Source organism: Cladophialophora immunda (assembly GCF_000835495.1).
Source record: "Cladophialophora immunda strain CBS 83496 unplaced genomic scaffold supercont1.5, whole genome shotgun sequence".
Taxonomy (NCBI): domain Eukaryota; kingdom Fungi; phylum Ascomycota; class Eurotiomycetes; order Chaetothyriales; family Herpotrichiellaceae; genus Cladophialophora; species Cladophialophora immunda.
In genome coordinates, this window is record NW_015622545.1 from 3,919,701 (window position 1) to 3,947,546 (window position 27,846).

At 53.8% G+C, this 27,846-nt stretch overlaps 7 protein-coding genes across 7 annotated transcripts; 2 read left to right on the forward strand and 5 right to left on the reverse strand.

The window, feature by feature from the left end:
* Nucleotides 1–1,113: 1,113 nt before the first annotated feature.
* On the reverse strand, nt 1,114–2,478 carry PV07_09457 (uncharacterized protein; the record flags this gene model as incomplete). Its single annotated transcript, XM_016396717.1, has 2 exons — nt 2,166–2,478; nt 1,114–2,109 (listed from the first exon to the last, which is right to left on the reverse strand). Exons 1-2 carry the CDS (start codon nt 2,280–2,282, stop codon nt 1,114–1,116), a joined length of 1,113 nt encoding a protein of 370 aa, XP_016246573.1. The 5' UTR covers nt 2,283–2,478.
* A 3,023-nt stretch (nt 2,479–5,501) lies between these two features.
* PV07_09458 (uncharacterized protein) lies at nt 5,502–7,864 on the reverse strand. Its single transcript, XM_016396718.1, has 6 exons — nt 7,378–7,864; nt 7,125–7,324; nt 7,047–7,070; nt 6,835–6,988; nt 6,630–6,788; nt 5,502–6,571 (listed from the first exon to the last, which is right to left on the reverse strand). The coding sequence occupies exons 1-6, from the start codon at nt 7,568–7,570 to the stop codon at nt 5,622–5,624; spliced, it is 1,680 nt and encodes a 559-aa protein (XP_016246574.1). The 5' UTR covers nt 7,571–7,864; the 3' UTR covers nt 5,502–5,621.
* Nucleotides 7,865–9,183: 1,319 nt separating this feature from the next.
* On the reverse strand, nt 9,184–12,800 carry PV07_09459 (uncharacterized protein). Its single transcript, XM_016396719.1, has 2 exons — nt 11,520–12,800; nt 9,184–11,468 (listed from the first exon to the last, which is right to left on the reverse strand). The coding sequence occupies exons 1-2, from the start codon at nt 12,000–12,002 to the stop codon at nt 9,642–9,644; spliced, it is 2,310 nt and encodes a 769-aa protein (XP_016246575.1). The 5' UTR covers nt 12,003–12,800; the 3' UTR covers nt 9,184–9,641.
* A 1,131-nt stretch (nt 12,801–13,931) lies between these two features.
* PV07_09460 (uncharacterized protein) lies at nt 13,932–15,096 on the reverse strand. Its single transcript, XM_016396720.1, has one exon. It carries the CDS (start codon nt 14,875–14,877, stop codon nt 14,260–14,262), a length of 618 nt encoding a protein of 205 aa, XP_016246576.1. The 5' UTR covers nt 14,878–15,096; the 3' UTR covers nt 13,932–14,259.
* Nucleotides 15,097–18,430: 3,334 nt separating this feature from the next.
* PV07_09461 (uncharacterized protein) lies at nt 18,431–18,977 on the reverse strand (the record flags this gene model as incomplete). Its single annotated transcript, XM_016396721.1, has 2 exons — nt 18,431–18,842; nt 18,904–18,977. The coding sequence occupies 2 exons, from the start codon at nt 18,975–18,977 to the stop codon at nt 18,431–18,433; spliced, it is 486 nt and encodes a 161-aa protein (XP_016246577.1).
* Nucleotides 18,978–19,839: 862 nt separating this feature from the next.
* PV07_09462 (uncharacterized protein) lies at nt 19,840–20,907 on the forward strand (the record flags this gene model as incomplete). The annotated part of the gene is made up of 1 exon (XM_016396722.1): nt 19,840–20,907. The coding sequence occupies one exon, from the start codon at nt 19,840–19,842 to the stop codon at nt 20,905–20,907; it is 1,068 nt and encodes a 355-aa protein (XP_016246578.1).
* Nucleotides 20,908–21,639: 732 nt separating this feature from the next.
* On the forward strand, nt 21,640–24,217 carry PV07_09463 (uncharacterized protein; the record flags this gene model as incomplete). The annotated part of the gene is made up of 3 exons (XM_016396723.1): nt 21,640–22,599; nt 22,685–22,974; nt 23,079–24,217. 3 exons carry the CDS (start codon nt 21,640–21,642, stop codon nt 23,686–23,688), a joined length of 1,860 nt encoding a protein of 619 aa, XP_016246579.1. The 3' UTR covers nt 23,689–24,217.
* Between the last annotated feature and the right edge of the window lie 3,629 nt (nt 24,218–27,846).

Below are 27,846 nucleotides of genomic sequence, written 5' to 3' on the forward strand. Positions count from 1 at the left end.
TCCAAGGCGCACTCGCTGGCCGAGTAGATGGCGCAGGTGGGCAGGGGGTCGGCGCCCGCCACGCTGGAGATGTTGACGACGGTCCCGGACCTGCGAGACCGCATGAGCGGCACCATCGCCTGGGTCGTCCGCACCGCGCCCCAGAAGTTGACGTCGAACTGGTCCTTGGCTCGGTCTTCGGGGATCTCTTCCGCGGCACCCAGAATGCTGTATCCGGCATTGTTGACCAGGAAGTCGATGCCGTCAAACTCCCTCCACGCCTGTTGGAGGACCCTCTCAATTTCGACCTTGGGCGACGTGACGTCCAGGGAGAGCCATCGTCCGTTCGGGTGCGAGGTCACCTCTCGGACGAGATCTGGCGTTTTGCCGGGATTGCGAGAAGTCGCGATTACGTTGTGTCCCTGGGCGAGACCGTAGCGGACGAGTGCCAGCCCGAGGCCTGAGGAAGAGCCCGTTATCACCCAGGTGGGAGCCATGGCGGTGAATTCAGAGGAAGTGCTTTGGTCAACCGAGAGCAGTGCTTTGAAGAGGAAAGATACTGCGTTCTTCGGCCACAGCGAGACTTTTATAGCCAAAAAGGACTCGATGAGAATAGATCATTGGGGCGCACAAACAACTCTCCTCAGAGAATCACGGCGGGGGAACGATACAACACGAGTCACGACATCTGTTAACAGTGGCAGGAGAGATATAAGATCGGAGATAAATGTTATGACCGGATGTCAAAAGTCTAAGTCTACGTCTATGCTATAGCACACCTCGGGCAGGCTTCTGACGATCAAAAGGCGACTTGGCATCGCCGTCGGAATAATAGCTCAAACCACTCTTAATGGGCCAACCCTCTTTCGCGCAACCTAGGGCGTCCATTGTATTCTTCCCGTCTGGAAGGGGACATTCAAATGCATCAACAATGGGATAATATAGTGGAAATAGTTACCCGAATATACTAACCATTACATTGGAGGATGATCGATGTCGTTGACTGACCTAACGTCCCTTGACGTGGAAGCTAGAGCTCGAGCCATACGATCCCAGGGCTAGATAGAAAGGAAAATTACTCTCCTACTTATCCAATCGTCAACCCGGCTCTACCAGCAAGAGTAATATTCTCCCCTATACAGTCGCAGCTACCGGACCAAAGACGACCCTGGAGAAATCTGGCGTCCTCCCGAGAAGCCAACCCATGCCTTCCAGCTGGTCCATGCGCGCCTTCGCACTCGCCTTCAACGTGGGGAAGAAGCTCCAATGCCCATGGGGAAGGCCGGGATAGACATCCATCCTCGTCTTTACACCGCACTCTTCTCTCAACACGCGCTCGTATATAATTGCCTCGTCCCGGAGCGGATCCAGTCCGTCGACCTGGAAGAACGCGGGAGGGAGGTCACCGTGGCCGCGTGGATGGTTGAAGATGGCGAAGTTGATGGTGTCATCCACGTTGGGCTGGTAGGCGTCCAGGAACATATTAAGAGCTGCTGTTGGAAGTACTGGTGCGTTGCGGTTCTGGTCGCGGGCCAGCCAGAGTGGCCTGTGCCATTCTGGCATCTTGCCTTCAGGACATAATAATGGGATAGCTAGGTATTGTCCGGTCAGTGGAGATAGCAGTCCTTCGTCTCTCGCCCGATGGGTAAGCACAGCGGCTAAGTTCGCCCCGGCACTGCTTCCGCCGACAATAAAGCCGGTAGAGGTGTCGGCATTCCAGGATTGCGCACTTGCTGCACACCACTTCAGAGCATCCCAGCAGTCGTTGGCGGCATAGGGAAATGGATATGTCGGCGCCAAGCGATAGGCAATGGCGACGCAGGTTGCGCCCAGGGCCAGCACAAAATTGCGACAGGTCTGCTCTTCTCCCTCCGGGGAGCCGAAGCAGAACCCTCCCCCGTGGATCATGACGATGAGGGGACTAGCATTCTCCGGCATGTCTTCTGGCTGGAACAGCTTTGCTCGATTGGTGTGGCCATCACGTGTAGAATATTGCAGCTCGGTCACTTTGACACCCGGCGGCGTGGGTCCGAGGGCGCGTTTTGCGCGCTCGCTGTTCTTCGCATACACGTTGGCAAAGTCGTCAAGAGTTGAATAGTCGAGGGTCGGCAAAGGGTTTGCGGCCAGCAACTGAGAGAGTTCAAGAGGGTTAGCACTTGCGTTACGATCTCTTCAGGGAGACACACCTCGCTGAGCTCCGGGTCAATCTGGCCCAGCTTAAGCAGATTCTCCATCACCAAATATTCCGCCATGCCGCCTGTGGAGGATGTCGAAACTTCACATGGTTGTCTCTCCAATGTCATGCTCTGGCGCAGTCGTAATGTATTGTTGAGAAGAGGCGCAAGGAGCCGGAAGGAGCAAGATCGAACGAATGCAGCTAAGCATCTGCATTGATAATCATATCAAGTACCTAGCCAGAAACCCACAAATATCATGGCGAGGAAACCTTCACAGAGTGATTAGAAATTGTCCTCCGGAGAACACATCACTTCCTAGACAGTTTTGGTCCCGGGAAAGGTGCCTACAGGCTGCTGCGGTGCCCATGGTGCACCGTGTGGAACAGATTCATTGCTGTATCGCAGTACACCGGTATGCAAGGAAGACGCCGTCTTTGCTCAAGCGGAAGCTCTCAGGGGTTGTCATTTGTATAGCTCGCCATCTGAACCACCAAGAGACGAACGATCTCAGCTCCGCGCTGGTAGATCAGATGAGAAATTCTAGACTTCTTGCCGCTAGAAAGGCCAGCTTCGAGTCTGGGCTTAGGCGATGGAAGTCATCCATCTTTGTCGAAGGCATTGCTGCGCAGTATGGGGGTATTCGAGTCGGCGAACCCCCAGTGCTGTGTCATGGCCAGACCAGACATGCAGAAGCCGACTGAATCTGAAGCTTCGGCATCCACTTCCTCGACATGGCATCTTATAACTTGCAGTTCAACGGCTCAACGACGGTAGTCGTATCAATCCGTCCAGTTCGCTTGTAGATTTCGCGCCGAAATGGCGACGTCTGAGTGCTCGCCTTCTTGGCACCCTCCGTGCGTCTGCCAGACAAGCCAGACCAACAGCCCAGTCCGGTCTACCCTGCGTCCTCATCCGCACAGCTCCAGAAGACGGCGAGAATGAGAGAGCTCGACAGCCGTCCTACTCAGCACGCACATCCCCCAATATCGTTTCGGGACAGCAGAGGCCCTTGCTCACGGGGTTTGAAGTCATCTAAACTCCAAGGCTCTTTGATACCAATGGATTAATAGGCCAATGACCGGAGCATTGTTTGCAGTGAGACGCGAACATCACGCCCCCAAGCGCCTTCCTAGCTGTAGTCTCACCAAACATGTCACCTTCGTCCAAGTACAGTTCCAAACTCCAAGGCAAGCGCATTTTGGTCCTGGGAGGTACCTCTGGGATTGGATTCTGCGTCGCCGAAGCAGCTAGGGAGTCTGGAGCCGCTGTCATCGTGTCAGGGTCCAACCCATCCAAGCTCGAGAACGCCCTTCACCGGCTCCAGGCCAGCTGCCCAGGCTCACCGGGAGCCAGTCTTCAAGGCTACGCGAAGGACTTGTCGGATTTGAGCACGCTGGAAACCCGGCTGGCGGAGCTGTTCGAGCAGGCCACCGAGGGCGGGAAACACAAGCTCGACCACGTCGTCTACACGGCGGGCAACGTCGTCGGACTCGTCGAGCTGGACGACCTCGACACCGACATGATCACCGCGAACGGAGTCATGCGGTTCTACGTCCCCATCATGGTGGGCAAGATGGCGCCAAAGTACATGGTCCACAGTCACGAGTCCTCCATCTCGTTCACCAGCGGGTACAGCAACGTCAAGCCGCGGGCGGGTCGTGTGTTGATGGCCGGCTGGGCCGCTGGGGTGGAAGGCGTGGCACGCGCCCTCGCGGTAGACTTGCGGCCCATCAGGGTCAACTGCGTTTGTCCTGGCGCTGTACACACAGAGCTGTTTGATCGGATGCCGAAGCATTTGCTGGATCCGCTAGTGGAGAAGTACGTCAGGGGAACTCTGACGGGGACGATCGGACAGCCGTCTCAGGCGGCGGAAGCGTATCTATATTACATGAGGGATGCTTTTGTCGATGGCACGGTGGTGCACTCCGACGGCGGATACTTGTTGGGATAGAATGCGGTTCCGTGTGCGGGAAATCGAATGTTACCAGAATGAGCAACTCGTAATTGTTACGCATTGTCTTTCTTCGAGTCTTGCTCAGCAACACACTGGCGTGCTGTGCTGTACGAGGGGACTCTGCTTGCACTGCACCTACAATGCGCTGTGCCCGTGCAGAATCAGCGCGGTGTCTATCCGCCATTTTCATCTCGTTGCATCGCCGTCGATGGTCTCCGGCCCAGGCTCGGGCTCGGGCTTCAGACCACTGGCTGCTGAGACACGAGACACGAGACACGAGCAAGAAGAAGTCCAAGCCTCAGGTCGAAAATCGTGGCGGTGCAAAGCCACCCGCAACCCTCCAGCGCGAACCCATCGACGCAACGGGTTCAAACATCCAGCCACAGCAAGTCGCCGCCCAATCGGACAACTCAAAGGGTGAACTTCATCGAGCGGCGTGGCGTGCTTTAGACTCGCGCAGTCCAATGCCAACAGAAGAAAACAGCCCAAGCGAGGGCGAGAGAGGGGGACATATTACCGCGTGGGTATGCAGGTGTGATGACCGCATCAAGATACCAAACCTGGCCCCGAACGGATCCGGCACAACGTTTTCATCTCTTCCCTCGTGGTGAGATGAGCGAATAGTAATAATAATAGCAGAGCACGAGGGGGGGGGAACTTACTCCCAGGCGAGCCAGGGTAGCGAGGGTAAATTGGTGGTGGGTTACTTGTGGCGCTGTGCTGTGTGTGGCACAGACAACCCACCGTGGACCGAGGACACGCAAACCCAAGCCCGCCAGAACCAATCAGACCGATACCTGAGAGGGGGGATTGCGTAGGACAAGTGTGGCTGAACACACCCCCTTCGTACACCAATACTTCCCCAGCTAAACCAGCAGGGTGCTCCGTTGATGATCGTTTTGGATAGAGCCCGAAAAGAAACTCACGGGAATCATTTATTATGCCGTCCGCATGCCTCCCCGTTCTTGAAAACGCGGTGGGCTCGTTGACATGCCTTTGTGTCTCTGAGAGTGAGCGAGTGAGTGAAAGAGAGTGAGAAAGATCGACCCGGGGTCAAGATATATCATCGACGATATTGGAATCATTTACTCAGTTCCATTCCATTGACGCTTAGATTGCGACACCACTACCCAACACCAACGCAACAATGCGCACACTCCGCCGGAGCCTGAAAAAGGGGTGTGTCATCCCCGAACAGCTGTACTGCGGCATCGTGCACACGGTCTGGCTGTTCTGGGAATACGGCCAGGCGGTCAGACGGGCGCCGCATTGAAAACACGCAGCGGGTAAGGCATGCAAGGAACAGATTAAGACAGACGGGATGAAAGGAAACGAGACAGGGGGCGCTTCGTCGAGAGGAACCAAGAGATCGTGAGTTGACGATTGGGATTGGAGGGCTCAGTACCGGTATTCGAGACCTGGAATATCTGGATCCATCGAGATCTCCACCGCATCTTCACTTCCTGCCAGTATGGAGAGTTGGCAATCCTCGGACAACACTCCCAGATGCATCAAAAGACCGCCCGGCTCAACCTCCGACCGACACTCATCTTCCTCTCCGGCTCGTCATCATCCGGAATGTCCTCAAACTCCCTCCTTCCCGAGTCGAGGTCCATATCACGGACCTTGACCATGAGCGACCAGTCGCGCGTCCACAGCTTCCAAAACGCAAACAGCGCAAGGGCGATTGGGAGCGCAATGTAGCCCTCAAAAAACACTTCGGGGTCCGGGTCGCTGTGAAGCGGGAAAAGGTCGACATAAAACGTCGCGGCCATGCACAATACCACGAGGAACACCCCGACCCAAGACCCGTACACTCCCAATTGCGACCGGAATGGCAGGTCGTCAAGCGAGCGGCCGGCAGCTTTCCATCCCGCACGGAACCGGATGTGGCTGTAGCAGATGGAACCCCATACAAAGAACGAAGACAGCCCCGTCAAGGCGAGCAGCCAGTTGAATACCGTCGCGCCAGTGGCCGCCTCGTTGATGAACGCCAAGAGCCCAAATGCCATTTGGATGACAACTGGCCACACGGGACGGCCTTTCTTATCGATCCACGCCAGAAACTTGGGGCCCATGCCGCCTTGCGCCAGTGCCTGCATGGTCCGGGTGGAGCCATAGGTACAAGAGTTTGCCACAGACATGACGGAAATGGTGATGACGGCATTAAACACCGAGGGCAGACCTTTGACACCGGCGTACTTGATGGCAAGCACAAAGGGTGAGGCTTTGGTGTTTGCGCCCGACGAGTTGAGGAGGTCGGGAGAGTTGTTGGGCACGATGATACCCATGATGAGTAGCGAGACAACGTAGAATCCCGCAATGCGCCAGAAGACCTGTTTAGTGGCTTTAGGCAGCGATTTCCTGGGGTTAGCAGCTTCAGCGGCGGCGAGACCGACAAGTTCGGTCCCTCCAAACGCAAAGGCAGCAGTGACGAAGACAGAGCAGAAACCTTTGAAACCTGTGCATGATCTTAGCACCCTAGTGGAGTGACAAACTCCTCAACAAACTTCTCTTACCGTTGCGGAAAGCCTTGTTGCCATGTTCGGCGTCGTCCCAATACCTAAAGCCAATATATCCACGATCGTCGCCGGGGATACCGCCACAGTCAACGATGATGCCGAAGATGATGAAGCCGAGAACGGCAACAATCTTGATCACACCAAGAACAAACTCGACTGGCCTTTGTCAGCCATGTTTATCACCCTGTAAGACACTACTCACCTTCTCCATAACCCTTGACACCGAAGAACTGCACGATAATCAAGGTCGTGAGAAACACTGCAATCCAAATCCCAATGTTATAGTGGTGCCAGTAGTCGATTGTTATGCCCGCAGCAGTGATTTCGAACGGAAGCGTGACCAGCCAGCCAATAGCCTATCCATAGGTTAGCCAGAAAAGGTCCAAAAGTCTAGGATGTGCACTAGATGCTCACATATTGCCATCCCATGGCAAAACCCTATTCAAGAAAGGTCAGTGAAATATCTTCCACAGGGATGAAAAGGTCACGAACCCAGGCAGGGTCGATAAATCGCACCCCATACACGTAAAAGGCTCCATTAACAGGGTACAAAACCGCCAATTCACCGAGAGCTTGCACAGTACAAAGCAACATGACACCAATGATGATGAATCCAAGGACCAGTGAGGCTGGACCGCCAGATTGCAATGCAGAGCCAGAACCCACGAAGAGACCGGCGCCGATGGACCCTCCTACAGGATAACTATCAGCACAAACCTCAGAACCAAAGAACAAAAACACCAACCGATGGCGATCATCTGCATATGTCGACCTTGCAAGCCACGGCTGAGCTTCGCCTGGCGATGGTCGCCCTCTTCGATGTCGTGGGTGCTACCCTTCGTCTCGTGAAGGACGCCTTTGTCAACATCATGGGTGGCATTGATGGGGGCCGCCTTCGAACCGTCCGGGAGCTTTTCTGAGTCGCCGTTGCTTGCCATAACGAGCGATTTGATGGTGATTGAGAGTTCCTGTCAAAAGGTGGTAGAGGATGGAAGAGACCCCCAGCTTTATCAGTCTGAGGCATGGGGCCTGCAGAGTTAAGAAGGTCAAGCCGACCCAAGCAAGCTTGTTGATTCATTGGATGCTTATCTTTGTGTCGTTCGCCTTTACGAGGTCGTCGTCCACTTGCCTTCTGCCATGCCATGCGATTGCAGGGTTGCGTGATGTTAGACGGTGAACAGCCAAGGCTGCACACTGCAGGTAGCAAGGTGGGGATCCTTCCTCAGTTGAGCTTGCAAGCCAGTGAAACCTCGCACTCTGCCCGCGGTGGCGTACCGACCACCACAAAGCCTGCTCGGGATCGCCTATTCAGACGGGGTCGCTCTGCCATTCGAGATAAGGGAATGGCGTTGGCAGCGGTCTGAGCCAATCAGCGCCGAGCTCAACACCAGACCGTCAATCTTGCGTCCATCGTCTGGAGAGACGGCCTGGGGTAACACACGTACATTGGTTGTCCCGGGAAATATGACATCGTCCTGCTCGTCTCAGAGCTGTAGCGATCGAAAGATGCCAGCAAAGTCACCGCGGTTCTATCGCCAAAACCGTACGGATCCTCTATCTTCTACTGCCGATCGCCGAAAGAAGATTCTTGGAAGAATCGACCAAGCGAAAGCCCAGACGTATGCCAAGCGACTCCTCTGATAAGGACTTGACGCCGGCCACCATCGTGCTTGTTCTCGTGCTTGTAGCTGGGCTTGATCTCGATGCTTGTGCCGCCATCATGTCACTCCAAGCTGCTTGTTGTCGTTTTTGCAAATGACGATGGTGGCTTGAGTCGGACGGAGTCTGGATGGGGCTGACCAAGAGACCACGGTGATGACGGGGCTTGGCCGCTTATTAACCATGCACGCCTCGAGGTTGGCGAGCAGGAATGGGATCCAGCTATCAGCAAGACAATAGGCAACCTGAAATGTTCACGACGGATGATATAACAATGTGCAGTAGCGTGGTCTGGACAGAGAAGTCAGTCTAGTTCAGAAGATCTCAAGAGAGCGCTTGCGACTTCTTAAGAAGGGGAGAGGGTCACCGAAGCCTTCCACGTGACCTGTCCGGCTAACATTCCTTTCAAACATAATCGGAAGCTGGGGAATACCCACCTCGCTACTAGCAACTGCCGTGCATCTCTTTATCAAAGAGGAGACGAGCGAGAGGGAGGTTACAGTCAGCTGTCTAGTCTTTCTCGTCTACAGTCACCCGCCAAGCTGCCCTGGAGAGAATGGTGGTTGGCAAATAGCAGAAGCCTTTGAAAATCTCCATAAAATGATTCTTTCGGCATTGCCAACGCCTTTCTCAAAAGCTAGTTGGTCCAGTTCTGCTGGAAAAAGCCGCTATTCTCGGCCATGCTCAGCAGCACAATCTTCTTCAGACAGGAAGATGCCTAAACAACAAATGTACAGGACTTGTAATGACTGCGTCCTCGGGTCTAAGGCGCATGTAGACCGAGGCCAAGGCGAGCCATAACACCTCGCCCCGCAAAATCAGAAAGGCATGACTTGTGGTCAAGGCTCGCAGGATTCGACAGGATCACCGAGAATGCCGGGGGCCTGACACTCTGGTTTGAAGGAATGCTTTGATGAGATGATTCAAGCTAAACCCCAATTTCACGAAGATAAAGTCGTGCTGGGAAGACGTCAATGTCCTATTTGGTGGTGTCAGATCTGTGCTTCGTAGAGCCATGAGCGGGAGAAGCGTAGAAGACAAGATAATAGGTCTTTTCAAGTGATCGAGCTGTCGATCATTTCTATTTGGCGCCACAACCATCTGGGTAGCAGTCAGTTGCAGACGGGATGGGCTCCTGTTCAGTCAAAAGTGCCAAAACGAAATCCCTCCCATAAAGCTCTCTCCCGTACGGATCATCCGTTTCAAATGCTCGATATGAGGGAACAAGACACACTTTCCTAGGTGTCATACCCGTTCAGACTCAATGCCCAACACAAATCATCCTCCAACGCCATCGCTTTGATCAAAATAGCCATCCAAAAAGGCATTCAAGAAAAGAGAAACCCCGAATCAACGCTCGTACTGGGGTAGATCGGGGCCTTCATGGTCGTTATGCAGTATTTGTACACTGTACTCGTCGTCCATCAGAGGCGCCGTTGGTGCTAGAGAGGCAACGGCCGCGCCGCCTGGCACTTGCGCTTCGTGCTCTGATGGTGGCTCACTCGTCTGTGCTAGAAGTCGCCGCCGTTCCAATTCCTGCTTGTCATCGGTGTGGGCCCCGTTGCTGGTTGAAGCAGGGGGTGGAGGTGGGGATGTTGAGTACGGTCGGATCGTATCCCCAGATCTTGCCGATGCGACTGAACTAGCAGCGTGCGGCGTTGAAGGTGTCACGCTTCCATCGTTCTGGGCCTCAATCACATGTGGTAAAGGTTCGGATGACAAATTCGGGGCGGTCGGGGTATACGGCACAGGGTTATTGGAGCTTTCTCCTTCCTGCGGAGGTTCGCTCGGAAACAAGAGTTGTTCTTGTCTCCGTAGCCGTGTTTTCTCATCGACTGTTTCTTCCGGTGCGGGAGGAGGTATCAGCTCGGGTGCCGGAGTGGGATAAACTGGTCGGGAGTTCTGATCATAACCAGAGTCGTATCCGTAACCATCGTAATAAGGATATCCTGCTTCATCATAATACTGTCCATCGTAAGCCTCATTATAATATTGCCAGTCGTCCCAGCCTTGATCCGGTTCTTGAGTCGTATCTCCAGCATACTGAGGCTCTGCTGGCTTGATCTGTCTCCTTTTCCTACTACTGTCCTGGGTTCCAACCACAAGCGACATTTCGAATGCGACGACACTTTTGGTCCGCCGTAGGGGGGCTGTGTCTAAGATATGGAGGGACCACTCCGAAGTGATTTGATTGCTGGCATCAGAACTCTGAGAAAAGGTTGGTTCGCTAGAAGTGAGTCTTGGCCACAAGCGAGTCTCGCCGAGTTTTCCGAATAGATCGACCACCACTTCGATGTGGTAAGTGAATGATATCATATCGCCTGGTACATTGGCGATCGTGGGAAATGCGTTATCGGGGACTTTGATAGATGTCGTAATGTCAGCAGTCATCGTTGCCGGGTTGACGATCATCATGGTGGACGACTGAGCGAGGTCCTTTCGGAAAACACTGTTGGGTGAAGCAGCTGAAAAGTACAAGCCTCCTAGACCTGTGCGGGACTTCGGGTACACGTCTTCATACTCCATCTTTCTTTCCTTGCCTGACCTGTTCGGGAGTGGAAGCGGAGGATGCATGTCAATTCTGCATTGGCGGTATAATGTCGCAATCACCATCCCTCGCACATCTGCCTTGGTGTGTGTTATAGACACTCGGATCGGAATCGTGTCTCCTGGCAGCGCTCCGTGCCGGGGGAGCTCAGCGGTGGCGGTAATAGTATTGGTAGAAGAAGAAGTCGTATTACTTCGCGCATCACTGTTCTGCGGGCTTGGATTTTGCGGCGGTAATACGTCGTCCACGATCTGAAAACTTGGGCTACTGGCCGGCGTAGCATTTGTCTGCATTGTTTCATCGCTTGGTGCGGGACTCAGCGGAGGGTTGCATATGGAATGAGTGCTCCGGCTGGTCGTGCTGTTCTGCGTATTATTTCGGCTTAGGCGACCAGCACCAGGGCTTGAGGTCGTCTGGGTGGTCAAGGATGATGGGGGTTTGACAACTTTGACTTTGCCGCGCTTGGAGACAGGCTCCAAGGTGATTACCCGTGATTTTGGTGTGTACATACCCTCGATATCGACCAGGTCTTGGAACTTGATTTTGGTGCTTCGACTGGTTACGGGGCTTATTGTTGTTGGGCGGGTGAGAGTGGCGGTAACCAAATAGGATATCGTTCCCCGTTCGAACTGTTACGATATTAGTGTCACGGCAGGGGAAGTGTGAAGCGACCAACATACATCAATGGTGCTGGGGAGGCCTTTCGAAGGGAAAGGGATCTCAAACGCAAACTTGTAAACCTGTTTCTTGAGGAAGCCACTGCCACAAAGAACCTGCTCATGCTGGAATAATGACGCCAGACCATTGCCATGATATTGCACCCCTCTTGAACCTTTGCCATTTATCAGACCCTCGGGCGCTGGCAGGCCTTCGCCGGGGGGTATTTGGTGTTTATAAACCTTCGCGTATCCATGCAGAGCCACGACCAGATGAGTGATATCAAATCCCTTGAAGACAGTCAGGACCACATTGCCCTTGACTATCTGGCCTGGAGAATAGACCCTGAAGGGGTCTTCGGGCTCAATGGCGATATCAAACATGTTTCGAGCATGCTTGCCCAAAGGATTAGACAAGTAGGAGAGTATGGAGCGGGGCCGAGGCACTGGCGGATTGGGGCTCGTGAGCAGGGACTCGAGAGGCATCGCCGGGAGGACCAGAGCCATTCACTGCTATAACGGCGACAACGACGAGAGCATTGTTGGCTGGACTTTCGGCGCAAGGTGGGTATGTTCTTGAGGTTGAAGGCTAGGTTTTCGAGAACGTCTCCAACCGGTAGTGTGGCTCAGGATGCGCATTTACTAATGAGGGTTGCGGCCGGGGGCGCGACAGTCAGCTTCGTCATCAATTAGGCCCAGTGTCTGCGCAGCGACTCGGGGACCGCAGGAGCGATTGATACGAATCGGTGGAATCAGGTGTCTTCCGACTCAGCGACGCATGGCGAAGTGCTGAGCAGGTATGTCTTTGGGGACCGTCGTGGGATCGTCGTTCGAGTCCTCGACGAGGTCGCGTTCGGCCTGAATGCAGGTGGGGAGAAATCTCGGGGATTGCGAAGGGCTCGGGCACAGGGCTTGCTGCGTTCGTCGTGGGATCTGCAAGGCAAGGAGGACGTGTCGTGAAGTGCGCAATATGTCTCCCAAACACGCGCAGTTTGTAGATATGGGGTGTCCAGGATGTAGGTAAATGGCTAAGCTTCGGTCAACGGTGGTAGTGTACCACGTTGATGGGAGATGGAGCAAGTTGGGTTGATGCTTGTCTGCGAATTCAAGCTTCGGTGCTTGGCAGGTCGAGAATTCTGTGGTCTGATCGGGAGGGAATTGCGTCGCGCAGGAGGGAGTGGGAAGCCGCTGGACAAGGGAACAGAGAGCGTCGGGGGGTACAGGAAGGGGTTTAGGGTGGTGCTGCGGTCGTTCGGTTGATAGGTCGCAGCGCGGGGCCACCGGGGGACGCGAAGTTCCAGTTGGCAGCCGGGCTTGCTGGACTTATCTAATTCGACCTAGAGAGGGTGGTAGGGGTAGGAGAGGAGGAGGAGCCTCATTGGCATGCAGTTCGTATCGTGGGCTGAGTTTTCCTTTGTGGGTTGCTCCAACGAGGACGCGCATGTCAGACTGCAGATTGCTATTTAGTGATAGTTAGCAGTTCCATCAAATCAATCCACAGGCAGATTCCAGGCCAACTTCATTCGTTCCCAAACTGGCGTCGTCATCAGACACTCGCAGCGCACTTGTGTTGGCCCACTTCAACTCGACTCACTTCCGCCCTCTTTGTTCCGGACGAGTCGCAGAGTCAACGGCCGGGAAGTGGCTGTGCTGGGCAAGACGAGATGGCTGCGTGTAGTGGTGACACCTTGTATGTTTGGAGTACTCGTACTCGCAAGTATGGCGTGGGAAGTGAGAAGGTAGTGGAGGTCAGTTGGGATTCATGATGGTTGAGAAGACTGCAGTGGTGGTGGCTGTAGAGACCCTCTTCGGGGACTTTGGGTGGGCGGCGCTCAGGCTGTCAAGCTTTTTCCCTTCATTTCGTGGGGCCGGCCGCGAGCAGCAGGGGCAGGGGAACAGGAAGAAAAAGGGACCGGCAAGGTTAAGGGAGGGAGGGACGAAGGAGAGCAGCTACTCGGAGGGGCTTTACGGGTGGAGTGTTGGGTGTTCCACAGGCAGCTAGAAAAGCACTGGTCCGGCACTGGCTGCCCACTGGCCGCCCACTGGCCACCCAAGGGCCACCAACTAGTTATCGACTGGCTAGGGGCCAGAAGGGCCTAGTGAGCCTAATAGTTAGGTGGCTACGCGCCTTTTGGAAGAGCATCCTTCTCCGGAAACCCAGTTTGTCCCACCCACAACATGAGCAACCATACAGCTCCGAAAATGATCCCAAGGACACCGTCGGGTAACGCAACAATCAAAGATGGCGTCACAGATAGCCTACGTAGCTACCTGACAAAGGCAACCTGTCCAGTGAGCCCACTAGCCCATCAAACCCTGCAGCAGCTTAGACCTGGGGTATCATCCACCTGGCACCTGGAACCCCCCCCCCCCCCAACATATGCCGAGCATGTGGTTCAGGACTGAAAAACTGCCTACGAGGGAGATTTCCTGCCTGTTACACCTTCCACACACCGACTGACGGCCTCGGACCACAGCCCAGCGTCCTTACTCTTTACGTCCAGATACGTCGTGCAAGGATGCAAGCATGGCTCAATCAGGCCCAACGTTTGAGCCTAGCTGCAACTGTGACAAGCTAGACGCAGAAAAGCTTCCTCCCCTTAAGCATTGTCGTTGATCCAGGCCATTCCACAAGCGCCATCTAACCCGTTTCTGCCTTCGGAACCGGTCTTTGAAAAGTTGATCCTGGGTAGATTGGTTCGTTGTCGGGCGGACACATGACCAATCTCAAACCATGAAGCTCATGTCTTGCGATGGTTCCTTTTCAACGGCGCGGCTTTTTGGCTGGTGATTCGTCCTCTCCCAGACTGTCCTCGGAAGAGTCCATTCTGGGGGCTTTTGCTGGCTTTACTCGACCCTTGACTTGATATTTGGTCAATTTTGTTTCGTCGAGCCCATTCTCTAGTCCCTCGGGCTCCACGAAAACCATATCCCCATCCTGTCCTAGGGCATGCTTGACTGCTTCCTCGAGCAGAATTCCGAACGCTATCAGAGCTGTCTCATCAAGGGTCCGGAAATCGAATGTGCCTTGTCCTTGCGCAGTGCAACTGTAAAAATCGGAGGCGTATGCATGCACTGCCTTCAGCATTTCGGACTCAGGCAGCCTTTTGGGACCAGAAAGCTCTCCTGCCGCGTCATACGACTCGTGTATCACTTGCTCTGGGATGGCAGGTCTGCGCAGAAGGACTTCCTCTGGTGCAATGGGCAAAACGTTTTCAGACCGCCTCTGCTCTTGGGTCAAGAATCCATTCAAGCCTGCTCTTCCTGCCACTGCATCATACACCGTGAGCTGCCGTGGCGGGTTGGATGGTGGAAAGGCTTCACCTGCAGCGTCGTGTATGGTAGCCTCGTCTGGCATGGCACTTTTTCTGATGTCTGCCATGACTTGCTGCGTCACCGCTTGCAACAATAGCAATATTGGCTTGAGCGGAAGCTGCTGTTGTTCATCGCCGGATTTTCCAATTGGGATGATCGAAATTCGTGAAATGTTCAGGCACCGCGAAAAGTTTCTCGAGCTTGACGCTGGGGTAGCCGGAAGGATCGAGTGTTGGACAGGTTACGTACCGAATACAGGTCGAAAGCCTGGATGTGAGATGCGGCTCACCAACTTGCCTTCTTGGGTAATTTTGGAGAGGCTCAGTTCTTCGCCGCTTTACTTGCCCTCGGCTCACTTTCTTCTCCAAGATCGGCAGGATAAGGTATTCCGGCGATGCCAAGGCTAAGGGCCTCAGCCTTGTCCTCTCGTGCCTTCCGTGAAGCCCCTGACTTCGAAACTTCGAAACTTCTGCTTCTCCAGATGAAGCTACGCTAAACAATCCTTTCTAAATGGTGGTCGTCATAGAAAGCCATCGTATACAGTTCACTGAGAGGAATCAAAAGAAAGCTGCGGGACGCTGTGATAGAAAGTGCCCAAAGCACGTCCAACCGGGACGCAGGCATTTGTCCATCGAACACAGAATCTTCCCAAGTCCGATTGGCCATCGTCTTGCTCTTGCGTAATATCACGCCGTTGAAGAAACAGGGGCAACTGCCAGATGAACAGGCCCGAAACAAGGTGTTCAACAACAAATAGTCCATTGTTAGACCGAAGATCATACCGCACGAAGATGCCTGAAAGACATAATTTCCAGCTGGGTTTCCCTGGGAATCTCTCTTCAAGAACACCCATCTTCAAGCTAACCTCCCTAGGCCTTCCGACACGATCACTGGGGTTGGACATTTCTTCCCAATTTCCAGGGCGTGGAAATAAGTAAGGAGTCTCGAAAATGCCAGCAGGAAAGCTCGTCGCCATTGTGACCAGGGTCAGTGTCAGCGTCTCAGGACGCGCAACACAGCAACCACTCTTTGTTATTTGTACAGAATCAAGACTGTGCTGTAATAAGTGGAAGTAATGGGAATTTGTGTATGCGCGGGAACACTTTCGTCGCGGAAGTGTTTCTTCATGTTATCTACAAGTGGATGTTATGGAACCAGGATTGCAATCAGCTTCGTCAACTACTTGTCATCAACTAGCTAAGCTTTGGCTGCAATTGTCATGGCTTCGATATGCTCCAGCGCCGATCTCAAGGACGGACTGGGAAGTCCAGGGTCGGCCACCGCCAGTGCCTCCTCTTTCGTTGCCCTGGGAGGGTAGATCAAGGTTCGGTTGATGTATTGTTTCAAGGGTTTCGCCTGCTCGCCGGAGATTTGGACGTTTCTCTCCCAGCCCGCGGAGACCATCGAGCCCCATGGCCCCAGGTCAAGACACGTTCCATAGGTGGCCTGGGAGTACGGCATCGCCGCGACCCCGAGCAAGTCGGCCGCCGCGTTATGGCCGGCAGAGCGACCCAGTTGGATTGCATGCTGACAGGACATCATGGCATGGTGGCCGTCGTCGTCGCAGGCCGCCAGCGCAGTGTCGCCTGTAGCAAACACTTCTTTGCAGGTAGGGACTCGCAGATATTGATCCACCCGCAGGCGGCCGAACGCATCCTTGTCACCCTCAATCTGTCGGGTCAGTGCCGATGCTTGCATACCCGCGGTCCAAATCACCGTCAGGGCCTCGATCCGACTGCCATCTGTGGCAGTGATTCCCCCGGCGTCAATCGATGCGACGCCTTGCCCAAGCTTGGTTTCGACCCCGAGGTTAGTAAGTGCTTTGGTGATGAAGGGCCGAGGGTTGGGCCCGAGTTCCGGTCCGATTTCAGCAGCCTTTTCGACTACCACGACGCGTACGTTGCTGTCCAACCCTAAAATGGCGCGCAGGCGGGCAGGGAGTTCGGTTGCAAGTTCAATGCCGGTAAAGCCACCTCCAGCGACCACCACAGTGTTCCGTGCGGGACTGGGAGGCAAGGAACCCAGACCTCGTAGATGGTTCTCCAAGCGGTCCGCATCCTCGATTTGGTCAATGTTGAACGCGTGCTCGCGCAAGCCAGGGATATTTGGTTGTCTCAGAACGCTGCCAGACGCCAGAATGAGTCGGTCATAGGGGATGGTCGACAGGGCGCCCTTCGAGTCGGCCACCTCGATTTCATGGCGAGGGGCTCGAATCGTCTCGACTTTGCCTTGGATGTACTCGATACCAGCCACGTTGAAAAGGTCGCTGAGCGGTGCACTCATACTGCCTGGGTTCGCTTCGTAGAGTCGAGGACGGAGGACAAGCCGTGGTTCAGGGGCCACGACTGTCACCGTGATGCCTGCGTTAACTCCACCGTTGAGTTCTATCAGGCGTCTTGCGGCAAGGGCACTCCACATGCCGGCGAAGCCTGAGCCGATGATGACAATTTTTTGCTCCATATTGAACTAGTGGTCCAGCGAAGTATGGTGTGGGATTGTGGACGAAGTCGTCTTGCTGGCTCCGGCGAGAGTGTACCCTTTATGAAGACTTGGTGGGAAGCTGGAAACCATGAGTGATTATCGTCCCGACCGGAAGGGTATCTCAGGATCTGGACCATTGGTTCTCGTAGCACGACTTGCAGTCTGCTTCTTGGCCTGGTCTAAGGGAGTGGCAAGCCATGGCGGCGAGGGTAACACACGTTCTCGGAGTTTGGTCAGATAGCCTATTCGCGTCAATTCAGGACGGCTGATCGGATATCTGCAACAAGTCAGTGGTACCCCGTGCGGCAAACCGTACTAACTGAATAGTCTATCCATATGATTCCCCAGAATCCCGATGGTATTAGATAGTGATGAAAAGTGAGACACAAACGAGAACATCGATGATGTATCACGTCCCGTGAGCCACCAGCGAAGGCTGTGTCGAGTTCTCGTAGAAGAAAGTAGCCTAAATGATATCCTGCGCCCATTCCCGAGGTGGAGGTAGAGGCTCGCGCCTTAAAAAACTAGAAACAGCGGTAACACGTCTACGGGTACTATCTTTGGGGTGGTACATCGCCTCGAGGAATAGGACTCAAGTACTGAATGATGAATCGGTGCCTCAACGAAAGGTACTTCTCTGGCGTTTGCACGCTCTACCTGGGAGCTCTAGTCAATTTGCCCGACCATTCTATCATAAACAAATCCTATGCACCTGCATTATTGTTTCTAAACCTGTCTATCTCTGAGGACCGGGCAATGTCTGGTAGAGCTACGCAAATTTTCTTCTGGGTCACTCGTTATCTCTGCCACTGAAAATGGCCCCAAGTCTGGAGAGGGAAATGGAAAGAAAACCCACAGATTACCAGTTTAATCTTGCCTACCCCGGTGTAATACATTTAGCGAGCAGGCTTCAATATCTATCTTCTACAATCATCCTCCAAACCTTGCGGAAGCTCGGATATCAGCTTAGAACCCGGTCCAGAACACAACTAGACAGACATTTACCAGTATGGCGGAAAGAAACCAGTCGATGGTATATTCCGGGACCATGCCATCACATTCAAGAATGTAGAACCGTTTTGCAGTAGAAAAATGTCCTCATTGGTTGTCCCCAGCCTACCGAGTAACCTGCTCGAGATCTACAGGCCGGCACGCTTTCTCTCTTCGACCTCAGCATCGATCACGACAATACTGGCCAATCCTTCCTTGTCAATTTGCTCTTTACTGACCACAAACACGGCAAGAAACTCCGCCTCCTCGTCACCAGCATTCTCGGAGCGCACGTGGTGGCAGCCAGGTGGCTCATACCAACTCTCCCCAACCGAGTAGATCTTCGGCCCCGTCCCCTGTGAGTTCGGATCGTGGTCGGGACAGACCATTTGATTCAGCATTTTGCCTTTGATCATTGTGGCAACCACGGCCGCGCCGCCGTGGGTGTGAGGCGGGGTGGCTGCATTGACGGGCGCCGTGACCTTCAAGCCGAGATAGTAGTGGTCGGGGATGTTGGAAGGGTTCTGCTGGAAAGCTGGGCTCACAGCGGGAATCGGTCGTCTGTAATGGAGTCTGAGTGAGCAGGTTTCCCCCCTGAAACAACCAGGTTGATATCAACTACCCTCGAACAACCCACTGGCCATTCTCCTTGACCACCTCCTGGTCTTGCCAACGCATCTCTAGGTTGGGAGACATTGTATATTCGTTTTTGTGCACAACTGCGGCGACTGGTTACAATAGAGTATGTGATGGCTACAGGGGGTTGCCTGCAATCAAACAGGCTCTTTATAGTCCTTGAAATACGCTTTCATAAGATATTGACAAGACGTGGCGTCGCCTCCGGGAAACCAACATCGGGATGCAACCGTTATTCAGCGACAGCCTTACCCGCTACCCGGCACTATGCGTATACGAAGCCAACAAGTGGGCTCCAATCATCACGAGTTGAGCCCGCCGGACTCGTATTGTCGCGGGTTTCTTTTGGCGTTTCCATCCGCAGCATTTGCAGAGCTTGGGGGTAATTCCTTGACTGGGGCGTAGCCTCATTTGGAGAAACTTCTTGAACAGGCATGGCCGGTGGATCAAGCTCGACGCTCTACAAGGGGGCCATGTGTGTGCACTTGAACAAATTCCAGACCTGACCTCAGCATTGGCCAGATTGACACTGGACTTGTCTGCCAAATTGGTTCCTCTAGTGTCCATTACTCCAACAGCTTCGACATCCATGGATGAGACGTCATTACGCAGCAGAGGGGATTTCCCAACCGTGTCACCGACCCAGAGGACGTAGCCGGGGTCAAGCTCAGTCGTATTGTCTTGTGAAAGAGCGTTACCCGGTATACGAACCGTGGCTGGCCCGGGGAATCAGCAATTTTTGACCCATAAAATGGCAGAATACAATTCATCAAAGGATACAGCGAGACGGAAAAGTCATGTCTGTGTGATCTCCCAACACTTTTTACCAAGCTGCGCTCTTCACATTGTCATTGAGAAAAACCATAAAGTCATCACTGCAACCCTACATAGGGACCAACCTCGGTCAAATTGGTGCCACGATATGGATGCCGTTCGTCTACATCTCAAAACTCCTCACTCGGACAATCCGTACTCAGTGTTTAATCCGGCTCCCTCGTCGACTCTCGTTCTTGAACACGATGTCCCCATTCCACAGCCAACTGAGCCGGGACAGATGTTAATACGTGTGAATGCGACAACAGTCATCCGAGATGCCCTGACTTGGCCGGAAACGTACGCGGAAGAGTTTAGAATTCTGGGCCACGACTTCTCGGGGACTGTGGTGTCTACTTATAAGGAGCAAAATGCCCCTTTCAAGCCTGGTGACGAAGTCTATGGGATGACCTCGGCGACACGTGCTGGGACATGGGCTGAATATGCCATCGTTTCCGCTGAAGAAGCGTGTCTGAAGCCCAGCCAGTTGACTTGGGCTGAAGCTGCAGCGGTGCCACTCAGCGCCCTGACAGCATACCAAGCACTATTTGAGAAGGCCGGCATCGTTCCTCCAGATTTCCACACGTCACAGGGCCATTCTGGATCTCATGAAGTGGGCGAAAACCCTGGCCGTTGTCGTGTGTTGGTGACAGGGGCTGCAGGCTGTGTCGGCCTCTATGCTGTGCAGCTGGCACGTCTCGCAGGCTTACACGTCGTCGCAGCGACAAGCTCAAACAGCCGCAACCAGTCGCTCTTACATAGGCTGGGCGCAGATGAGGTCGTCGAGTATGGAGATCTGTCGAAAAGTCCCGAATTATTTCAGATTGTGATAGACACCACCGGTGGCGAAGTCTTGACGATGTGTTGGAAATTGGTCAGCACAGACGGCACCCTCGTGTCCGTCGACAGTGCCAGTTATGACTTTGTGGAGAAGCACCGCAAGTCGGGCATTGCGGATGGGAAAGGGGCTGTGAAGGCCATGTTCTTCATTGTCAGCCCGTCCACGCAGGCTTTGGGCCGATTGGCGGTGGCTCTGGATCGGCGGCTGCTTGAACCCTTCGTGGCCCGTGTGATGCCTTTGGCGGATGCAAGGATGGCATATGATCTTTGCGAAACCGTACGCACGGAGCGGGGGAAAATAGTCCTCATTCCGCGACACGGGGAGGAAGCAGTATAACGTGCATCGAGTCAGGGTTCACACGGGACGGGCATTTCCACGGAGAGCGCTCTTGTAAGCCAGAGGTTGTCAGCAGTCTAACAGGTTATTTAGGCAGCCATATCTCCCCCATCTGCTAGCCGGGATGATAATCTTCGCCTATCAAGGTCTGAGATATATTTGACAGTAGTCTGCTCTTTTGGTGCCGTTGATTTCATCGAATTGGCTCGGGTATCTTCTTGAGCATGTCGTTCGGGTACACTTTTCTGGAGGGTTACCCGGGTTGACTTTGTAGGTCGTTACCGCTCATCGGGCACCAAGCTATCCATGCCTAATGATAGCATCAGCAGCCAATAATATCTCGGTCTCATCAGAAGAGCCGTCCATCATTTGTTTTGGAGAGATGCTGTTGTAATGCGAGAGGGTATTACGTGGGAAGTGGCGTCCTCGCTTATGAACCACGTTACACCCGAACTATTTGAAGTTAGTAGTACTCAAAGCCCCCGTTCAAATGATCTTTGAATGCGCTAGCTCCGCGGAAATCCAATACGTAGGCTGAGGCTAGAAGGCGGAACCTCTCCATGGACTTGACGAACTTATATAATCGCCGAAAGCCCATGACGGGTACCTAGTTGAGGTTGAATACCCGAGTAGCCGCTTCCCCGCCACTTGGAATACCGTGACTGGTGCCCTCTTCGTTGCTTCAGCTCGCGACTGACAATAGCATCCCCAGTTCCAGGTGCACACAGGGTCATGAATTCCATCCATCCCTTAACGACTCGTGGAGGTGGCCGAGTGTCCCTTGCCTGTATCCCCTGTAGAGCTCGGCATGTCAGGTGTGACGCGAGGCGACCCAAGTGCGATCGATGTTCTGCTGATAGTAGGAAGTGTTACTATGTCGAGTCCCGGAGAGGCGGTTTGACTCGAGAAGCCCTTGCGAAGCGTCGTGAACGAGAAGCAATTCAAAGGCGACCGTCTCATCAGCAGCAGCAGCAGCAGCAGCAGCAACGACAATCTGCGTCTTCTCAGCTATCTTCAAACATTGGTCAGCTTCAGCAAGGCATAGATGTCCCCAGCGCACTGCCGGCAGATGACCATGTGTCGCTTCCAGAAACCAATATCTCGACCGCGTCCAAGTTCATTTCGGGCAAGAGCGCCAGCGACGTCCTCACTGATCCATGTATCGACCTCTACTACGAATATTTCCATCGCCTGCATCCGTGCGTGCTGCCACGGAAGGCTCTGGGGAAGATGCTAGAGGACGAAAGCCAATCTCCTAGTTTGCAACCCTTGCTGGTAGTGATGCGCTTCATCGGCTCACTGTACAAGGGCTCTTGTAATTTGGATCCGGCGGAGAAAGAACTCCCTAGCCACCCCGTTGACGAGGAGTATACCCGGTCCAACGGCTTTATGGTCCAGTATTATCTTCTTTATTCCATCGCCCTATATTGGTGCGGGGAAGAAACACGATCTCGAAAGGAAATGGACTGCGCCATCGACCTCGCTGTAGAGCTGGGCATGCATCAAGCTGGCTTTGCCATCGAACATGGGCGCGGCGATACTGTTCTTCAGGAGTGTTGGAGAAGGACGTGGTGGCAGATTTATGTGGTTGACGCTTACTACGCAGCCATGCAGCACACCTGGACCTCCTTGACCTCTGGTATCATTATGTCCACCCACCTACCGTGCGAAGAGAACGAGTACGAGTCGGGAGTATGTTTTCTATCTTTGTACCATGCGCGTTCACTTACGCTGCCTTTGAATGCTGCTTGCTGACCAACAATGGTAACTAAATCAGGTCATACCGGACCCTAAAACACTTGACGACTTCACCTCCCGAGACTTTGCCTCTGATGATCATGTCTACTCATCATTCGCCTACCTCATCGGCGCCGTTCACGGACTCCTGTCGGCGATGTCGAGGAACTTCCTAGAGTTCCCAGAGAATGCTCACACGCGGCACCTCGAGGCCGCCGATGCCGCCATGGATGGATGGTTTCTGCTTCTTCCCCAGGAGAAACGGGAAATCATGTCTGGTACAGGAGAAATCGACGAGCTGATGTTCCAGGCACACATGGCAATCCACGCGTAAGTTTTCATTCCCGTGAATACATATGTGATTCCCTATAGTGAAAAGCTTCTTCTTTGTACGCCGGGGGTATACTAAACGATGCTGACTGTACCGTCTACAGAGCCGCCGTCGGTCTGCACAGGCAGTACTCGTCGTTGTTCCTGGATCCAACGGAAGCTATCTCCCGTTGCCCTACGAGTGCTCCAGAGTATCGCTTTCGTTGTCCTTCTGAATCTCAGAATATTCATACTGCACGATGTCTGAACGCCGCAGAAAACCAAGCTCGGTTGATGACGCTGCCCACCACCCCACTCACTCACTCGCCCTTTGTCGTGTGCATGATTGTGACAGGGACGATTTCGCTGTTGTCGGCCTGCAAGTTCCACCTTTCCGGTCGCCGACTCGTGGTAGCCCGAGACCAGATTCGAATGAGCATCGGATGGCTGAGGTCATTCGCAATGGTGTGGTCACGGGCGGAGAGAAATCGCTTGGATGTTCAAGCAATTGCCCGAGAAGTCCTCGTTCCGCCAAAGAAATCCCACGCTGGTAGACGGGCAACAGACGACATCATCCCTCCCCACGATTGCGGCCAGCCTGAGGTTGATGCTGGCAACGATACACGCGAGGCGCTGGGCGAACAAGCATTTCTATCGCCATCCTTTGATACACTTCAGGGTTTCTTTCCCTTTGGCGACCTTCAACATAACGTCTCCATGTGGTGTCAGGACTGACAAAGCTTTAACAAGAACTTACACGGATGATATTCTATGCGCATGGGCAAATGAGATCTATTTGCACGCGCCAGGCGTATTCTACCAGCATTCACTGCGCAGCTATGACGACTTACTTGGCTAACGGAATTCAAGAATGCTTCAGCAGGAAGATATATGTATTACTGCTCACACGCAGGGTCCACTTTGTCTACCTATGATTGGCCAAGATCAACCGCAAGACGGCACCGACATTGAAGAAGCAGCATGCACCAAACGCAAACTGCCAGCATCTCGTTCAGTGGCAAAGATTCCTCCTTCGAACGGCATGAACAGTGGACAACATCGGTTACGAAGAGGACCGGATAGCTTCACAGATCCGGGTATTTACGATCATGTCGGGCACAACGAGACTCCCTCCACATCTATATCGGAGTAGGCTGTGTGGCTCATTGGAGGTGTATTGGTCCCAGGGCGGAGGAAATGATCAGATGTTGAGCGTATAGAAGAGAAGAGACACCTAGTAGTTGAAAAGAATGTATACACTTATAAGTAATAGAATATACTTAAAGACCTAAGGTATAAGCAGTTTGTCAAAATCTGCAGTTACAATTCCGATTACATTTGCGGAACTCTACGGCCTCCTGAACCCAACGTTTTCGGTGGCAGACACAGTGGATTCCTGATTCGTACTTCAAGGCTGAAGTTGGCGGCTCGCTTTTCATCTATGTACGTTGGCCACCAGTCGGGCGGTCATTCACCGATCCACTGGTCAGCTGCCCATTTCAAACCATCTTTCAATCTTGGGTCGTCCAGAACATCCGGCGAGCTGTCGAAACCATGGTCTAGATGATCCCAATACTCCGCACGTACTTCTGCCTGGGAGAATCGACTCTTCAGAAGCTCAACAAGTCGAACGACCGAGGAAACTGGAATCGCCGTGTCTCGGGTTCCCTGTATGATAAAAGTCCTCTTGGGCATGTGGGCGTCATGATCGTTGGCGATGCGTCGAAAAATCACGACGTCCCTCGCGGTGCCACTGTCTTCGGCGGACTGCCCTTTGACGATCCAGTCGTACCATTTTCCGTAATACTGGGCACTGCTTGCAAGTGCTACCCTTTCGAAGCCTCCTTCTGTGACGATTTGTGTTTTGGAACGCTTGGCAGAGGCATGCTCCTCCACCACGAGGAAGTCGTTCAGCGGCAATGGCTTAATGCCGAGGACGAAGGCCGGCGAGTTGGAGCTGGTGGCGTCGTATTCAGGATTGCCCTCTCGAAACCAGGCGCAGTCGACGTCAACCATGGGATACTGCAACAGCGGGGATTTGATGCGAGCTCGTGACGGGGACGGCCCAGAGTGGGAAAGGGCCAAGTGCATGGCACAAAAGGCACCGGCAGAGCCGCCCGACACCAAGATTCGGGACAGGTCAGTCTGGACGGCGGGTGCGATTTGTGCCACTTGATCTTCAAAGGATGGAACTCCTCGTGTTTGGTTGTCTTTCGACATGCCACCACCGGTCAGCCAGTGCCAGAAGTCCTCCACATCCTCCAGGATGGCTTGGCCAGTCGATTCTGGAAGAAGTCGATAGTCGGGGCTGACCACAATCGCCTCATGGTCTTGCGCAAAACGAGGGAGCCAGCCGTTGATGAAAGGATGGAACGCTCGGTGGCCCGAGACCAGCCCTCCGCCGTGGAGGTATACCAGGACAGGACATCCTTGCCATGACCGAGACGATTCATGGGGCAGCCAAATGTCCACATTGAGCCATTGCAAGTGGCCGCTCTCATTGGGTATGCATTTATATTGGGTGGTCGAGACTTTGAACTTGTCAGTCACTTCTGAGAAGCTTTCGATACCCATGTTTGACCGCTATTCCAGACCCACGCCCACGCCCACGCCCAAGGAATGAGCCAACTCCAGCCAAACGTCAATACAAAGATGCTCGAATTCAACGCATGTAGCACATAGACAGACCCAACCGCGTTCCCCTGGCGCCTGCGACGGTATTGGAGTAGTCCGTACCAAATCATCGTCCTGAAAGGCTCTCTTCATATCAGATCATCGACACAGGCCGTACGCCGTACTCTCCAATGTGGTTTGTCATCAAAAAATGGCACCCCTGCATAGGTACCTGCTCCCCATCACCCGGCCGGCCAAGCGCTTGACACTGACCGGCTGTTTCGGTCGGAGCGGGAAAGGTACTGGATATCTGACTTCATACGGCGTACGTATTCGGGCCTCGCTTAATGAGGTCGATAGGACCAGCGGCGCCGAGAATATTCTGTACTCGTACTCTGACCACGTATACACTGCATATCCTACCTAGATATTGAAATAGTCCACACATTTAGGCCCCCCTCCATGGCGCTAGGTGAGACTTTTCGCGGTGATAGTCCATACTGTAGCTGACCGGGTATTTCGGCTCCGGGAGAAGGGGGGAGGGGGGTGCCCGGCTCGGCTTGGCTCGGCTGGGTGCACACTTATACTCGTATTTTGTCTCTTCCGAGTACTTCTTGTAGTACCTATGTATCCATTGTTCAAAGACTTAGCGAAGCCTTGCCGAAACACACCTATCAGCCGCGGTTCTTTTCTTGAAAGAGATGGTGTCATTTTTCATCCGCCTCTCATTCGTCGACACTTTTCCGCCTCAGGTCCATCGCTCGTGTACGAATAGTAGGAAGTGTACGTATGCCGGGACCTTTCAATGACATGAGCAGTCCCATATGAAAGAAAAAAGAGTGAGTGACTGGCTGGGGCCTGGCTCATCGCGCCGGAGCTTTCCCGCAGATAGGTAGTCTTTCGTTTGGCCCCGTCCTTGCTGGCAAGCGGGACAGGCAGCGGTACTCGGTAATATATATCAAGAAGATAGTATGTATGTTTGTCATCTCAGCGTGCTCTCGTCCCGCCGCCAGGGATACCCGCCCGGAACGTATGCCTTTCCCAGATTCTGGTGTCGGGACACCACACCGCATGAGCCCCCGAGCGTGGCAAATAGTGCGCTATTGCGAGTGGTGGGGGGCTGGGGACTTGGACATCTGGCCAGCAACCCAGTGCGCAAAAGTGGTGGGATGGGGTCTGAAAGTCCTCGCCATCGATGGTCGACTGGCCGGCTATGTAAGAGTCCGGAGGAGTGTATGTGCTTTTGGGGTCTCCAGCCGACGACATGGTCATCAGTAGTACCATGGGCAAGCAACAGAGCTCAGTTTCAGTTCTTGCAAGTCTCACGGTGCATGGTCTAGGTGATTCTTATTCCCTCTGGTGACACTAGCTGGTATATAAGACGTCCAATCTGAGAGACGACAGAGTCCATTTTCCCGCCCCCACCCCAAAAGGCGAGCTTCGACTCCCGGTCCCGATTTCACAAAGAGTAGACATTCCTGTGTATCATGGTAGCCATCGAAAGGCAGGATGCTTCCACTCGAGATCTTGCATCTGTTTTTGAGACAGGCCGGCCAACTCAGAATCAACGTCCTTCTTCTCCCGGCGGTGGTTGTCTCGCAGCATGAATACCAGCAGGCCGACGGACAACAACAGCAAGACGCTGCTCGTTGCGAGGTTGATGCCATTGCCGATGTGATACTCCGGGGCATCGGTGGGTAGGTATGTCCACGTCGAGATGAGGCCTCCAGCATTCCCGAATAGTACGCACGTGCCTATCGCTGCGGCCCGAGCTGTGTCGGATACGATGTTCGCCGAGACCTGGGCATTGACAAAGGCGACAAAGGGAAAACAACCCATTGCGATCAGAAAAGTTGCGCCGTATCGAACCTGGGCCTGCGTGTGCGTCGTTCCGAGAAACATGGCGTAGCCGATGATGATCAGCGGGGCACTGAGAATGAGAAATATTTGTCGTCGTCCGGTCCGGTAGCTGAGGTATGAATAGAGGATGGTCATAAATGCGGCCACCACAAATGGCGGGGCGGTGCGGAGCTGCTGTTCCACCGTGGTCGTCTCCGGATAGATCGTCTTGACGATGGTGGGTAGGAATACGCTCAGCCCCTGGATGGTGATGCCAGCCAAACAGAAGCTGAGACCCACAGCAAGAGTGACGGGCGAAGTAATGCCGCGAATGACTTTGGGACGGTCCAGTTTGTCCAAGACTTCCGTGCTCGCAATTCTTTCAGACTTGATGCGAGCAATGGCCAGGCCCTTCTCCTCTTTATCGAGCCATCGAGCTGT

Bases quoted from the DNA above. Each gene is read 5' to 3' on its own strand.
- PV07_09458 (XM_016396718.1), bottom strand. From the start codon at position 7,570: ATGGCAAGCAACGGCGACTCAGAAAAGCTCCCGGACGGTTCGAAGGCG. The intron at 6,789-6,834 runs GTGAGTAGTGTC...GACAAAGGCCAG, and splicing joins TGTCAAGGGTTATGGAGAAG to TCGAGTTTGTTCTTGGTGTG. The intron at 6,572-6,629 runs GTAAGAGAAGTT...GATCATGCACAG, and splicing joins CAACAAGGCTTTCCGCAACG to GTTTCAAAGGTTTCTGCTCT.
- PV07_09459 (XM_016396719.1), bottom strand. From the start codon at position 12,002: ATGGCTCTGGTCCTCCCGGCGATGCCTCTCGAGTCCCTGCTCACGAGC. The intron at 11,469-11,519 runs GTATGTTGGTCG...ATATCGTAACAG, and splicing joins GCCTCCCCAGCACCATTGAT to TTCGAACGGGGAACGATATC.
- PV07_09460 (XM_016396720.1), bottom strand. From the start codon at position 14,877: ATGGCAGACATCAGAAAAAGTGCCATGCCAGACGAGGCTACCATACAC.